This window comes from Salvelinus namaycush, chromosome 29 (genome assembly GCF_016432855.1).
Source record: "Salvelinus namaycush isolate Seneca chromosome 29, SaNama_1.0, whole genome shotgun sequence".
Classification (NCBI taxonomy): Eukaryota; Metazoa; Chordata; class Actinopteri; order Salmoniformes; family Salmonidae; genus Salvelinus; species Salvelinus namaycush.
In genome coordinates this window covers 18,389,573-18,405,869 of record NC_052335.1, presented here as the reverse complement: position 1 = coordinate 18,405,869, position 16,297 = coordinate 18,389,573, and the positions used below count along the sequence as shown (strand labels likewise).

General features: G+C 44.5%; 1 protein-coding gene across 1 annotated transcript in view; it reads right to left on the bottom strand.

The window, feature by feature from the left end:
* Positions 1-16,297, bottom strand: part of galnt14 (UDP-N-acetyl-alpha-D-galactosamine:polypeptide N-acetylgalactosaminyltransferase 14 (GalNAc-T14)) — a 129,295-nt gene that overhangs the window by 96,581 nt on the left and 16,417 nt on the right. Inside the window, exons 2-3 of the mRNA XM_038968079.1 lie at positions 14,982-15,056; positions 13,230-13,399 (exon numbers count right to left, since the gene is read on the bottom strand). Of these exons, the coding sequence (XP_038824007.1) occupies positions 13,230-13,399; positions 14,982-15,056 (245 nt within the window). The remainder of the gene's footprint in view (positions 1-13,229; positions 13,400-14,981; positions 15,057-16,297) is intronic.

Below are 16,297 nucleotides of genomic sequence, written 5' to 3'. Positions count from 1 at the left end.
CTGCTTTCAAACAGGGCTGGGCTGTAGTCCCCAGCAGAATGGGGCTGTTGTACTCTACCTCTCGCTCAGAGCAACGGGAGGGGATGATAGGGATAGGAGGAACACGCGGATATCTGACATCCCCCTGTCAACATGCCTCAGTCTGCTCCTCCTGGAAACAGAGGAAATGGGCCTGAAAGAGGCTTTTCATATCTGACAACTGTACATCATATGTGAGGATTCACATCAAACAGACAATAATATTGAGCTGGGCGCTACTACACGCACACACACGCACACACGCACGCACACAGACTCTGACATGGATGTCATCACTTTTCCTTGCCTCTGTTTCCCTGTTATTCTCTCAAGCACATGAAACCTTGTTTCTGAGTGTAAAACATGTGACAATGAGCCTCCAACAGTCAACTTCTTGAAGCAGCTCGTTTAATGAAAAATATACATGCTTGTGGTATATGCACATAAGTATGGCTTGAAGAATATCTTCATTTAACTGCAGCCATTTCAGTTTCAGTGAAACAAAATCTATACCTTTATAAGTACACTTTGTTGGCCTTTTGTTCAATGCAGACAGCTGTGGGCAGCTAACTGTTAAAAGCTTTTTCTGTAGCCTTGGAGAGTCTAGACTCTACACCCACAACTTCTCTCTAGTTCACCTCAGACCAAAAACAGATTATAGCAAATCAAAGGCATACGCTACAGCAAGAGAGGGTAAGCCTATAGTGTTGTTAAGTGTTCTCCAAGTGTATGATCAGTTTCCACTAATCCGAGAATGTAAGGTTGGTTCAGAGGCCATTCCTGGTGAAACGAGGGAGGGGGACACTGACAGTCATGGGACACATCAATGCACTTCTTTAACACAGAGAGAAAATATAGGGTCGGGGGTAAAAGATATCGTCTGTAGAAGCCTGCAACAGCCACTGAAAGAAAGGAAGCACAGAAAAGAGAGTCAAAACAAGAAAAAGCAACTAAACCAAAACCCCTGAGAGAGAGCCATCCAGAGAGTAAGAGAAAAAGACTATGGTGTAGCCATGGAGAGGTCTTCTATCCCGATAATGGTAATCAGTGGCCCTAACACACCCACAGTACCAGTCTGTCTGTCATCTGTATCTCCTGCTGGTCACAATGACAGCTCCATACAGGGCTACCACAGAGCTTACTTGGTACTTTACTGCTCCTCTCCCTCTCTCTCTCCCTCTCCCTCCCTTACCCACCCCATCTGCTCTACAGGGCCCGGCCCAGCGCACCATGACAAGGCTGGGGAATGGGTTACCGGTGAGGAAGCAGAGGGTAATATAACCCTGATACACAGACAGCAGCGGGAGGAAATGAGGTTTGAAGGAGGTTTCTACAGGAGCAGATGGGTGAGTAGAGAGCATCTGGGCGGAACAAGGAGAGTGTGTAGCTGGAAGAAAACAGTGTTACCTGGTGGATGTGATAGTGGATATGAAGAGGTGAACAAGGTAAGAGATGTTGGTTGTTATTATTCTCAAACTAACATCATTCAATTTGTCCTACATGGCACTGTAGGGGTATTGACTGGGGAAACCAGCACTCATATCATGTTGATAAAAGTAAATAGTAGGCCTACACTAAAAAACATTTTCAGGTGTTGAAACTGACTTCCTTTAATGTACTTCAGATCGGCCCCTTTCTGAGAGTAATGCAATACTGTTGATCAGGTAATGAAAGCCTGAAGAGGCCAAAGCTGGCATAGCTATAGCACCACTCATGAATAGCAGGGGGTCTATATTAGGTGCATGACAACATACATTAGCAGTAACCTGATAGACCCCACTGGCACTTTAACAGCTTCTCCTTATGATGTCAGAGGGCACTGGATCAGTCTTATGAGAGACCACCAGTCCTATTAAGCAACTCCGACCACATTCAGGAAGTGAAGAACATTCTTACAGACCTCTAACAAGTGTATAAATATGCACCGCCAACCACACACACGCAGGATTATTCAGCTGTCACTATCCCAGAGAGAAGCGTCTGCTAACCAGCTGATTTGAACCCAGACTGAGAGGCCAGATCTTATCAGAAGTTCACTGTGGTATTTTATGTCAATCATCCAGCCAAGGACCATCCCTCTCTGCAGCCGAGGCACCTGAGAAAGTAGCTGTCAGTGGAGACACGCCGAGGAGGAGTGAGCTGAAATAGAACACCAAGATGAGACGGGGTGAAACAGACATGACTGACACAGACAGATCCTACAAACTCTCCATCTCTGTGTACAAGACAAGAACTGAGGAAGAGATTTCAGTTACACTGTGAAAATGTCATTAGTCCCACAGCTAAAAATAAGCCGCTGACTTTTACATGTGTAATAGAGGACTCCTTTGTTTTTCCCATGTTTTTCCCATCCCAGATAATTCAATCGAAGAGTTGAAGCTGACGTTGATTGCGTATGCCTTGCTGCTCCCTAGAACAACAACAACAGTTCAGAGACAGCAATGTGAACCAAAATCCTGATGCCCTGAGAGAGAGAGAGAGAGAGAGAGAGAGAGAGAGAGAGAGAGAGAGAGAGAGAGAGAGAGAGAGAGAGAGAGAGAGAGAGAAGAGAGAAGAGAGAAGAGAGAAGAGAGAAGAGAGAGAGAGCTTACGGCAGCGCAGTGTGTTTTCGTTGGGGGTGTGATTGTGAACGGACGTTAAAAATACGTATTATTTCTCAGGGGATGTGATTGTGAACGGACTTTCCAACCGCTCCTCTAAAAACCGCTTCTCACTCACAGGAAAAACAACTGCAGCTTCACATTTTCTCTATTCATTAAAATCACAATTTAACCACATTTTGGTGACTACCTGAATCTACCATTTCGTTTTGAAGTATTGAAACCAAATTATATGATTTGAATAAAAATTATTATAATAAACATGAAAAGGTGAATGTAAGAAACGCTCATCATTTCAAATAGGCTACATGTCATATTAAACAGCATATAAACACTCTAAATAGGTCAGGACACAGACAGGGAGCCTAAGAAGGAACGTAAATTAATTATTTCGGTTATATTATTTCAATTATTTCAAGGCTATAGCCTACAAAGAAATACATTGTGAAGCATTTGCTTGCGCAACATACTAGGCTGGTAGGGAGTCAGGGACATTAAGCAATCAGCATTTAAACAACATCACGTTGTATTAAATCATTATAGTCTGTAAATTGCGCATATACTGTAGGCTGTGACTTACTTAGAATGAAATACAAATTAAACAAAAAATGCCTTATTAGGCTTATTAGGCTTACTCTTTGAATTCATGTTTAGAAACATCAGTTTGGCCAGAGTCTGTGGCTTCAGGCTCATGCGATGGTGCCCGGAGAGCAGGCCAGCAGCGGAGAATATCCTCTCCACGCTTGCAGAGCCACTGGGGATGCTAAAACCCTTTTGGACACTCTTGCCAGGCTGGGCAGGGATGCAGAGTTTTTTTTTTCTATAGGAAGGCCTGAAGGTTTTTAGGCAAAATAACCCAATTAAAATGGAAAGCTCCTTGAAAGTTGCAATATGCCAGGCCTAATGGGCCGAGACTTTTAAGTGATCCGATTTTTGTTTATAAATACTTTTCTACTTTTCTGACACACTTACTTAGCTATCTACCTCATTCCTTTCTTTTAGCATTTGCACATAGTAAGTACACCACCATGCTTTCGGGATATGTGTCTTTGCAGATTCCACAATGATTCTTTAGTTGTGGACATTACATCACCGCACTCTCTCTCATGCTCTTGGTCCTCCTAATTTTTGTAAGTCACCTTGATTTTGCACCTGTGTGTTTTATCAGACTGGACCAAAAATCTATGTCCGTGGACGTGAAAATCAAGGCCGGTGCTAAACCAAAAAATGACGTCCGGACAGACGTGCTTACTGAGGTGTAGCCTACAGTGTTGGCCCGAAATTGAATTTTATGATTGCCCATCTATGTGATAGGCCTAACGTTTGTAAAACACCAAAAAAAGACGGCTGGTCCACACAGGACAAGAAAAAGATGTCCAAAAGACATCGGTGTCAGTCCCTGCTTACTGGGGTGTAGTCTACAGTATCGTTCCCCAATGGAATCTTATGAATGCCCATCCATGTGGTAGGCCTATCGTTTGTAAAATAGGCAGTTGCATTGGCTTTACTAGTCCTGATTCCTGTGACTAAGCAATTTGGCTATTTAAGCTCTGAATATCCTTCCCAACTTTATCAGGAGTTATCCTGAGCCTATTTGCAATGAGAATCAATGTGTTTACAGTGGGAAATGCAGAAATATTTTCTTTTTCACTATGATCAGCTCATCAAAAATGTACGGATAGAAACTTGACACTACTGATAATGACTCCTTTTTTTTGTTTTACTTAACCAGGCAAGTCAGTTAAGAACAAATTCTTATGTACAATGACGGCCTAACCCTAACCCGGACGACGCTGGGCCAATTGTGCACTGCCCTATGGGATTCCCAATCACGGCCGGTTCTGATACAGCCTGGAATCTAACCAGGGTCTGTAGTGATGCCCCTAGCACTGCCCCTAGCACTGAGATGCAGTGCCTTAGACCGCTGTGATACAGCCTGGAATCTAACCAGGGTCTGTAGTGATGCCCCTAGCACTGAGATGCAGTGCCTTAGACCGCTGCGCCACTCGGGAGCCCCTCCTGGACAGCAGTTATGAGTAGCCTGATTTTCCATACTGCCATTTTACTTTGACTGCATGGGAATGGACAAGTGAAATATTTTGCACCCCTGCCTTTAACATAGTTGGCACTGCTTATCATAGGACAGCATTAGCACTCACCTAAAATGCCCATACGCCTGGCCCGGCTGATCAGCCTCCTCCTCGTCTTTCATCTGCCCTCCACTCGGCTCTATTCGCCCACACCATTTGCATGAATTATTTCATTAGGCAGCAGGACAAGAAATAAGATTAAAAAAGAGAGACAAAAGAGAGGGGACACGACAGTGAAACAGCCCTGGAGGATAATACCAGACCTCTCAGGCTTCTGACAGCCCAATTTCCTCTCTTTCACATCACAGGACCGGAGAAAGCAGCCAGGGGGCCCTGCTGGCGTTAATCAGGGGCCCCTCTCTCTTCCACTTTAGTCTTTGATGAGACTGCCATAAAGAGGGAAACACTGATCCATCTCTCAGTGTCTGTCTCTGTCTCTCTGTCCCCCCCTCTCTCTCGCTCTCTCCTTTCTTTCTCTATGCAGAGTGCAGTCCGAAGCCCACCATAGTGCAGGGGGTGTATGGTGCAGCAGGATGCTGGAGAGGGAAAAAGAGGGCATTACTCTGTAACCTGAGTCACGGGTCACTGGCTGAGTCACGTGTCACCATGGCTGAAACCCAGTCCCAGCCACAGGATCACAGGTCCTGGTTAAACTAGCTCCAGTTAAGGAATGGTAGAATTGTTGTTTGTACTAGTGCAACAGCGGAGGTAGAGATTGTGTAATGTCTATGTAAAAAAATACATTTTGGTAGCCAGCATTGTATTATATTTCAATATTGACTAATGATGGCTCATGCCAGTATTTCAAACTGTTTCACACAACCTTTACTGATGTTGCATACTGTGTACGTATATACTATATTCAAGTTATCTGACAAAGGCAAAAAGTTGATCAAATTTGATTGAGAAACTTTAATGAAATGTGAGTAGAGCCTGTGAAGGTTTTCTACAGTAACCTGAGTGAGAATGTGTTATGAAACTTCTCATACTGTGAGGTGTACAGTGCTTTAGCAATCGCAATTTCAATACAGCCCCCTTTTTTTAATCAAAGGGGAAGAATTCCCCTTCTTAGAAGAGAACTCACCCTGTTCAATAGCCTTCCCTGGCATCTTAATCAAGCCTGTGGAGCTGTGTGAGCTGCAACAATGTTTTACTAGGAGACTGACAGGAGTTGAATGATTCATGTTGGATGTAGGCACAGTGGATTGCAGGCTCTACGCACAACAAGAGGTGGAGGACATTATTGTATATAGATGATGGTAGTTTATTTTTTAGAGTCAACATTGAGCTGTTCAGGTATAAACAGGCCGGCCATAAGTGAGTCAGTAAAGACTGCTATATTTCCAGGACACATTTAGATCGAGCTACAACAACAACCCAGGTGGTAGCAGAGAGCAATTAACTTATTTTCTGCACTGTGTTTTCTGTGTAATTACTAAAGCACCGTGCTGCAATGGAGATCGATGGCTGACTGACAGGCGGAGGGAGGGGAGTCTGTGGGGAAATATGGAGAGCAAACTTCCTCTCTAAGCACAGCTGCCTTCCTACACCACCGCCCGCACTGAGCCACCCTGCACAACATACCAAATGTCACACCAACGTTTCCCCCCACTCACAAAGCAGCCTAGCTACCAGGTGAAGAAAGGCACTAGGTGTGGTGACTGCTATGAAAGTCTTTGCTCTAGGAACGTCACTCTGGGCTGAAGGCAGGCAGGCAGCTCGTAACACAATAGAATGGGTTAGTGTCTGTCTACAGGGAGGAATGACTGTGGTGAATATTCACTGGCATCAATTCAACAAATATTACAGTGAAATGAGACGTGGCAGACATCGTGAGGATATACAGTATTTTCAGACCTGCTGAAACGGCATAATGCGGCTGAGGTTTCAGGTTTAGAGTAAATATGAATCCCTAAACAAAGGCTGGATGCCAGTCCCAGTTTATTAAACTGGTTTGATGTGTGTCCCAGAAGGGGGCGAGGCTTGTGTAATAGCAAAGGTCCTGGTGACCGGCTGACCGTAGATCTGGTGTCAGCCAAATACAGAGGAGCAATCAATACCTGACTCATTTCTACCGCTCACACGCAGTCACATACACACACGCGCACACACACATTTCCTCTCTCTTTCCGCAGGGGGACCTGAAAGAAGAGAGAGGGAGTGAGACAAGTGGTTGTCTTGTAAGCGATGGAGCGATACGATGGCTGACAGACAGGTTGAAGCCAGGTCAATGTGTGGACAAGCCTGAGGCTCCCTCTGACTGACCCGATCAATGACACAGGAAGGAAGGGCTTTCTACCCTAAGCTCAAAAGCAACAACCAACCTCCATTCAAAAAGCTCCAGTGTCATACCTGGAGAAAAGCTTTAACTCTCAATTTGGCTTTTCAAACTGGATCTTGGCTAATCATTGTGGTTAGATTTGTGCTCAACGTACATGTTTGTAGATCACGAGATGCAAATAACTGATTCTGTGGAAAGCTTTTCCATTTATCCTCACGTATCCTCACTGTAAAAAATTATTGATATTTAGTCTCTCTGTGTTTCGTAATGTTCCTTCAATTCGCAAGAGGATAAATGTATCTCACAGGAGAAAGCATACGAGCGAGCGAAAAACCGTCCCCTATGTCTCTCCACGTGTAAGCCATCTATCTGATGCTGTCTGGTCCAAACAAGTATGACATTGTTGCCGCCCGTAGCATTGAAGGTAAGGGAAGCCAGCGAGCATCTGGCCTCCCTTGATAAAAAAAGTATAAAAAATGTGCCAATCAGCATTGAGCGAGCTCAAATGTGAATGGTTCTGGCGCACCAAAAATACGCATTTTAAAGTGTCAATGGAAGCCAGCTTGGATTTTGGCGTCACTCATATCAAATCCCATTGAGAGCCTACGTCATTGACAGAAAAACTTGAATTGTTGCATCTCGTTGTCTTGTTGTCTTAGCTAGCTAAAATTGTCTCTTTCCTAAATTAGCCATGGATGGAGATAGGGATTTGGACGTGTGGTTTTACTTAATTCTCCGTACTGGCCAATGATTATAACAGCGATTCTGATCCAACCATTAATTCATACATTGTTGTGTCCCTGGCCTGAGACGATGGAAGTTCAATATGTAGCTAGATGTAGAAGGCTAATATTAACCAGCTAACGTTGCCCATGAATGGAAGTTAGGCTAGCGAGCAAGCATTTCAGCCACGTAGCCTAGGACAACAAAAAATAAAAGTGTTTGCTGTATGACAGAGTCATAGACAGGTTCGTCAACATGAAAGAAATGAGGATGGCATTGCCGTTTCTCTACAAGTAGGGTGAGTCAACATGATTTTTCTACTTACACGACACACACACACACACACACACACACACACACACACACACACACACACACACACACACACACACACACACACACACACACACACACACACACACACACACACACACACACACACACACACACACACACACACACACACACACACACAAAGATATCAGAACCATGGACAGCCACATCATATTTAGCTTACGTTGATTGAACTAAATCGTTTTTTGGTATACTTCAGTTGTCACTGTATTAGACTAAGCATAGATGATTTGATTATGTTTGTCATGTCTACTCCAGCTCCTCTGCTCCGCGTTTGATGTCGCCGGTTTACTAACCACCGGTCTTGGCAAACCATCATCACGCACACCTGGCAACCCTCATTACGCACACCTGGCAACCCTCATTACGCACACCTGCGCCCCATCATGAGGCCACCTGGACTCCATCACTACCCTGATTACTCGCCCTTTATCTAGCACTCCCTAGCATCACTCTTCAGGCAGTATTGTTTCTGTCCAGACATGCTCTTGTTTTGTATCGCTCTATGTTCATTATTATTATTCAACTCACCACCTTCACCTGCTTCCTGACTCCCAGCGTCACCGTTACAATGTTGAAATGTTGAAGTTGAAATGGTACTGGAATAGTGGAGGCAGCTCCTGTTTTCTTTGCGACTTGCGGTAACTCTCCATGGTTCTAAATCAATAGTTGTTTAGTGGTCCGAAAATATCGTAAACATTAACTTGTTTGACCATGCTGTAGGTCATGTAACTGTTTGTTACATGCAATACGCTTTGTGGAATTCACTGGACAGATGTTGCTCTCCAGTTTTGGGATGAAACAAATGTGTGGTTGAATTTATTCTGCCACTGTGACTTCCTATTGTTATTGGCCTTAGGCCTATATATCACGGTCACAAGGCATATGAACTAAGAGGTTATCGAGCAAACAACGCAATTATCACAACACATAGGTTGCAATGGCTTTTTTTCTGGCTTCCACTGCTACTTCCTCTCTTGTGTATCCAAAAGATACTAACTCATAACGCAGTTTCCTTGTTTAAACTTTCATGGATTTACAGTAAACTGGGCCTTCAAATATAGCTAGCTGACCCAGATTGGGGTGTTCAGTTGTTCATATGAAAATATCCCATAGCTGTAAGCAATTTAGAGAAATGTTACAAATTAGTAATTGACCCATTTTCATCAACAATGCAGCAGCCATCTCCCCACCAGTGAAAATGCATAAAACAGATGTGAGGATCAGCACATGTCCAAGCAGGTAACTAAACTCAGCAAAAAAAGAAACGTCCTCTCACTGTCAACTGCGTTTATTTTCAGCAAACTTAACATGAGTAAATATTTGTATGAACATAACAAGATTCAACAACTGAGACATAAACTGAACAAGTTCCACAGACATGTGACTAACAGAAATGGAATAATGTGTCCGTGAACAAAGGGGGGGGGGTCAAAATCAAAAGTAACAGTCAGTATCTGGTGTGTCCACCAGTTGCATTAAGTACTGCAGTGCATCTCCTCCTCATGGACTGCACCAGATTTTCCAGTTCTTGCTGGCAATGTTACCCCACTCTTCCACCATGGCATCCGCAAGTACCCGGACATTTCTGGGGGGAATGGCCCTAGCCCTCACCCTCCAATCCAACAGGTCCCAGACTTGCTCAATGGGATTGAGATATGGGCTCTTCACTGGCCATGACAGAACACTGACATTCCTGTCTTGCAGGAAATCACGCACAGAACAAGAAGTATGGCTGGTGGCATTGTCATGCTGGAGGGTCATGTCAGGATGAGCCTGCAGGAAGGGTACCACATGAGGGAGGAGGATGTCTTCCCTGTAACGAACAGCGTTGAGATTACCTGCAATGACAACAAGCTCAGTCCGATGATGCTGTGACACACACCGCCCCAGACCATGACGGACCCTCCACCTCCAAATCGATCCCGCTCCGGGGTACAGGCCTCGGTGTAATGCTCATTCCTTTGACGATAAACGCGAATCCGACCATCACCCCTGGTGAGACAAAACCGCAACTCGTCAGTGAAGAGCACTTTTTGCCAGTCCTGTCTGGTCCAGCGACGGTGGGTTTGTTCCCAGAGGCGACGTTGTTGCCGGTGATGTCTGGTGAGGCCCTGCCTTACAACAGGCCTACAAGCCCTCAGTCCAGCCTCCCTCAGCCTATTGCGGACAGTCTGAGCACTGATGGAGGGATTGTGCGTTCCTGGTGTAACTCGGGCAGTTGTTGTTGCCATCCTGTACCTGTTCCGCAGGTGTGATGTTCGGATGTACCGATCCTGTGCAGGTGTTGTTACACGTGGTCTGTCACTGCGAGGACAATCAGCTGTCTGTCCTGTCTCCCTGTAGCGCTGTCTTAGGCGTCTCACAGTACGGACATTGCAATTTATTGCCCTGGCCACATCTGCAGTCCTCATGCCTCCTTGCATCATGCCTAAGGTACGTTCACGCAAATGAGCAGGGATCCTGGGCATATTTCTTTTTGTGTTTTTCAGAGTCAGTAGAAAGGCCTCTAGTATCCTAAGTTTTCATAACTGTGACCTTAATTGCCGACCGTCTTTAAGCTGTTAGTGTCTTAACGACCGTTCCACAGGTGCATGTTCATTAATTGTTTATGGTTCATTGAACAAGCATGGGAAACAGTGTTTAAACCCTTTACAATGAAGATCTGTGAAGTTATTTGGATTTTTATGAATTATCCTTGAAAGACAGGGTTCTGAAAAAGGGACGTTTCTTTTTTTGCTGAGTTTATAATGAAGGGCAAAAAATTCTAAAATGAAATTAAAACTTCTAACATTACACTAATGTCTGTGATGAAGACAAACATCTCTCTTTCTCCTTTGTTTGGTCTGAGCAGATCAGATGGATAACATAAGCAGCGTTTGCTGCTGAGGCTAACAAGCAGACGGCTCCTGAATGCTGGAGACAAACGCGCCGCTCATAGTGAAAATCAATAGAGGTCCTTCGATTCTCACCCTTCAGTCCAGGGTGGATGGGAGAAACCGTGGGGGATGGGAGTATGGCTGAGAGGCGCATCAGTGTCCTTAACTGTCTACCAAAGTCAAGAAGAACTGAGTGGGCCTAGAGCCAGAACCATACTGAGCCTGAGATCTCCACACACAGCATCGTCATACACTGTACTGTAGGCATTGGAAACAATTGCTTGTTATACACACGGGCACACACACATGTGACAAAACAACATCCACAGAATACACACACGCACACAGCTTAAGCAGCTAATAGTCCTAAAAACAGAATGGAAAAGAAGCTTAACATCACTGTCAAATTAGGTTGAAATAGCATTGTGCTCTAAAAATGAAAATTTCATGCCAGCAGATTAGTCTGGGTAAAGTAACATGATTTTCTCGCCTCCTAAGGGTTTTAGTATGTAAGTTAAATATTTAGAGGGTAGGCTGTGTCAGCATAATGTTAAACTGGTTTCATTAATGAAAACATCACATCAGTGAGTAGGTCGTTGCCAAGTCTGTGTTTATACTGTATGGTCAAAAATCATCCTATGATATTTGCAAACAGGGTGTTTGATAACTGCGGGTTTTCCACTTATAGTAGCATCCAGGGCGGTCCTGGACGTTCTGCCGCCCTAAATACGTATTTTGCAGACGTTGAAGTTAGGTTCAATTTAGGTTCTGAATACTTACAGTATTTTCTGGACATTGAAATCAGGTTCATTTTCAGTTCTGAATGAAAGTTGAAAACACATACAGTACCAGTCAAAAGTTTGGACACATCTACTCATTCCAGGATTTTTCTTTATTTTTACTATTTTCTACATCGTATAATAACAGTGAAGACATCAAAACTGCTTGTAATAAATGTACGGATATAAACTTGAAACTACTGATCATGATAATTTACCCCATGGGATGAAACTAGGGGACAGTAGTTGTGAGTAACCTGATTGTCCATTCCATATTGTCCATTTAACTTTGACCTGTCCTGTTGTTTGTTAACATGTCAGCACATTTTATTTTGATTGGGCGCAATTTAGGTTAGGCTATTTAATCGGAGAAACCTGCATGATGTAAAAGGTTTCCGTCTCATTACATTGTCAAACATTTTATCTCCAGCCTGTAGGCTACAGAAAAGGCCACACTCTTTCTACCATATCCTATATCTGCTACGTGATTTATGTTAGATCATTTTTTGGGACAAAATGTTGGTGGAGCGCTGCAGTGATGCGTCTCTCCAACAGCACCCTGGAGAGGCTCGCTGGGAATGGACAAGATAAATATAATTGTGTCCCGGCCTATGACAAAGTGGGCACTGCTTATCACAGGGTGTCATAAGCGCTCACCTATAAAGCCCATATGCCATTGGTTGAGAGAAATTGACATTGTTTTTGGGCAGAATTATGTGAGGTTTTATGTGTTGTTGGACTTGCGTGTTGGTCAGTTTAGCTTAGATAATGCCGCCCTCGTCAATCTGCTGCCACAAGCGGCCACCTAATCCTGCCTAATGAGCGGGCCGGTCCTGGTAGCATCCTCTATGTTCTTTTCATTCTGGTGGAAATCAGTGTAAAGGCAGAGGCTATCTTTGATGGATTCATGTAGGATTAGTTGGTTAATGGTATTTGAGACATCAGCAGTGCAGTGAGGATTTGAATAATATCCACTTTAAGACTAAAGGCCTTAGTCTTATTGGAAGCATACAAATGAAGGCAATGTTATGGGAGCAATGAAGTGGGAGTGTTTTCACACAAACTGCTACAGCGCATGTGGCAATTATCTCTTTCTATGCAGCTTGTAGCTGCCACTATACAGCCTTCCCTCTGACACATCAACTCCCTCATCTGCTAAAAAACATGTCCTCCTCCTCAGGAGGAGCAGAGCCACAATGTGGGGAAACAAGCTATCGTTAGCTTACACAGAAGTAGATACATGCAGCCCTGTCACAGCCAGAGTGATCTGGCATAATATGGGCTATTTAGACGGATATTATTCATCCTCGCAAACGCCTTCTCACATACTTAAACACACACACACACACACACACACACACACACACACACACACACACACACACACACACACACACACACACACACACACACACACACACACACACACACACACACACACACACACACACACACACACACATCAATCAATGGGCTATGTAAGTGTACTGTGCTGTGTAGGTTACCTGTAATGTCGTGTGTCTCTGAGAACTCTGTTGCTGGGTATCCTCTCACTCTCTCTCTGGTTGAAGGCATACAGTTTGTACGGGTCTTGTCCTGGTTTCCATCGCCTGGCGTTAAGGTAGTTCTTCTCTTCAAACTCTTCCAGGAGGTCGTCCCATTCTGCCTCCGAGATCTGAAACATAAAAACATTCAACTCATCACACAAACACTGTAGAAACTCAACAACTTGCTGGGGTAGAATTCACTTTCAAACATGCAATAAAACCCCAGTTTCCAACTGTGGAAGTTGTGCTGTAAGCTCATGTGCAGGTTTTTGGCTTGTTATGATATTAAATTAAGTCTAAACTGTCATAAATATAACAATTGATGGCAGCATTTTGGCAAGTCCCCATCCTCGCAATAATTCCTCAACATAACGATGACAATTCGACAACCATGGAGACAAACAGGCAGACGATGCACACACACCTCCGCATTTGCTGGTGCAGAATCTGGAGGGCGTATCAATTATAGTCTAATAAAACCAGCCTATTTTGTGAAGCGGCAGCATCTTGAAATCACCCATAAACCGGAGCCTCATATTTCCTGCTATCATTTTCTTCTTTTTTTTGCTGATGTGCCAGATTCGGCAGCTCCAGCCATTAGGGCTGAAGGTAGCCAGAGGTCTATGTTCCACTCAGCCTGGATGATGCTGGTGATTAGCAAGCTAGCAGGTTGCTAGTTTCTCCCGATTACAGTTTGAATGGAGTCTACTGAAAAATCCCCAGCACAGGCTCACAAACACACGCACACACGCAAACACACAAGCACTTATCCTACTGCAAGCCCAGTGTAGAGGCAGGCAGGCAGCAGGGGAGGGCTCTGGGTGAAGCTGTCATGTCCCCCATGGCCTGGGGTAACAAAAGGCAGCCGACTTTGTGACTGAAGGCTTACAAGGCTCATGAATCACTGCCTGCTGATACTGAGTGATTAAATCTGATTTCCATGCAATGCGGCGCAGGGGTAATTGTTGGTCATTGAGAGGATAATACAGCCTACTAATATGTTCCCTGGCTTAGGGCTTTTTGCATCAATGCACCAGAAACTTAATCCACCTTCAGGAAGAACCTGCTGGAGGTCGTGGCAAGGAGTTGGCTCTCTGTTTCGCATACAAAACGCAGCAAATTCAATTTAATCTTTTTAAGCAGAATGACATAGCCTAGAGTCCTCAGGCAAAACTCAGGGGAGATGCAGGTAGCCTGAGGGAGCCATTCCAGAATTCCATCTTTTATTTCATGGTGCTTTTGTTTGTGGCCTATACACCTGGAACGGAGAATCTGCTCAAGGTCCTGTGGATTCATTATATTTACCAGATTTGTGCCATCGTTATAACGACTAGCCAGCCGTCTCAATGCCTCTTCCCATTACACAAACAGACATGAAATAAATGACCTCCAGAAACAGGAATCATGTAATAATGTCAAAACACAGCATCATCTTATTGAACACTACAAAACAACTAAGGATCCCATTACTTTCCTTGACATGACTGCTTCCATTTAAATCACAATGGGAAGGGCAGTATTAATTTCATACACAGGTGATGAAATGGTGATGCAATTTATTGCTTGCTCTTAAGAAGGATCATTTCACGAGACAAAGCCATTGAGGAGACGATGCAGTAGATAGATGGTGGTGGGGTTCTAACCTAAATGAGGTGATACAAGCACAAGGGCACTTGGCAATGACCACAGAGCCATAGGGGGGCAGCTCACATCAGCTCCTCTGTCGTAACTGGCCAAGCCCATTATTCCCAGAGGACACTGCTGGCCTGTGACTGTGAGAGGAGACTGAGAAGAGAGGGGAGAGAACAGGAAAGAGAAGGGGAGGAAACAAAGGAGAGGAGGAGAGAGAACAGGGGAAAGACAAGGGTAAACAAGTTGGGAGATAAGTGGTGCATCCTACCCACATTAGGAGGACAGTAATGAGTCGTTAGGGTCTTTAAAGCCGGCTATCTGTCCGTCCGTGTGGTGGGTCAATTCCCTCGTTAGCATGCTGCCGATATCTTTCAAGGCCTTGTCAGTCTGGCGGGAGATGTCATGCTCTGCCACTTTACAAGACTCACAACAGCATCCTACAAGTCTGTAATAGAGGTGGATAATTGCAGATGTCTGCTTTCTGCATTAGTTGGACCAAATGGCTGGGGGGCGCAACCTGGCAAAATACAAGATAATATATTTTCATTAAGGCATATCTTTCTGTTATATATTTCCCATAATAAAAGTTGATGTAGTAAAAGGGGGTTATGTGTACAGAATATTTGAGGATGAAATCTGTTTTCTTCATTTAATGATCTCTACAGAATGAAGTTATCTGAATGTAGACAAATTCAACTCCCCAAAAAGCTTGAGAACAACATTGACACGTCACCAATGAATGTTTTGCCTTCAGAGGTTTTCTCAGAGTTACGATGGTTGACAGCTGAATCCACAGAGGGAATGCTAAACTGGTGCTCACCTATTCACTTTGTCATCTCCAGCAGTGTCAATCTCACCCCATGATGCCACCCACCAATCTGGGCAAAGTGGTTGTGTTTTATTGGCCCAGGCAGCAAACAGAATTCAATTCTAATTGGACAACACAGACAATCTGCCTGCAAATCGATCTGTCACAACAAAGTTGACCGGCTTGAGCAAATTCCAACAGTCCCTAACAGCCGACCAAGGATCCATTTCTCAAGAAAGAACCGGGCGAGCCTCAAGATTGGAATTCCCCACGGGCTGCAAGGCAAGGCAAGGCCTCCAGAAATACCCCTGTCTTTGGTGCAGTCATCATCCTGCCTTTGCTTCTCCTCTGTTGTTGAGGCAGGAGCGAGGCAGGCAGCTCAGCCACCAGAGAGCCAGGTTTCATGTGGAGGATACTGCAGCCTAATTGGATGTGATGCCTTGGTGGAGGGAGGGAGGGAGTGAGGGAAGGAGGGAACAAGTGAGACAGAGCAGCGCAACATTTCAACCTCCAGCAGTTAGCAGGCTCGCCTGGCTCCCTCCTCAGACAGAGATGTGTGTCCTAATGAGTTGTGGATGACAGAGGG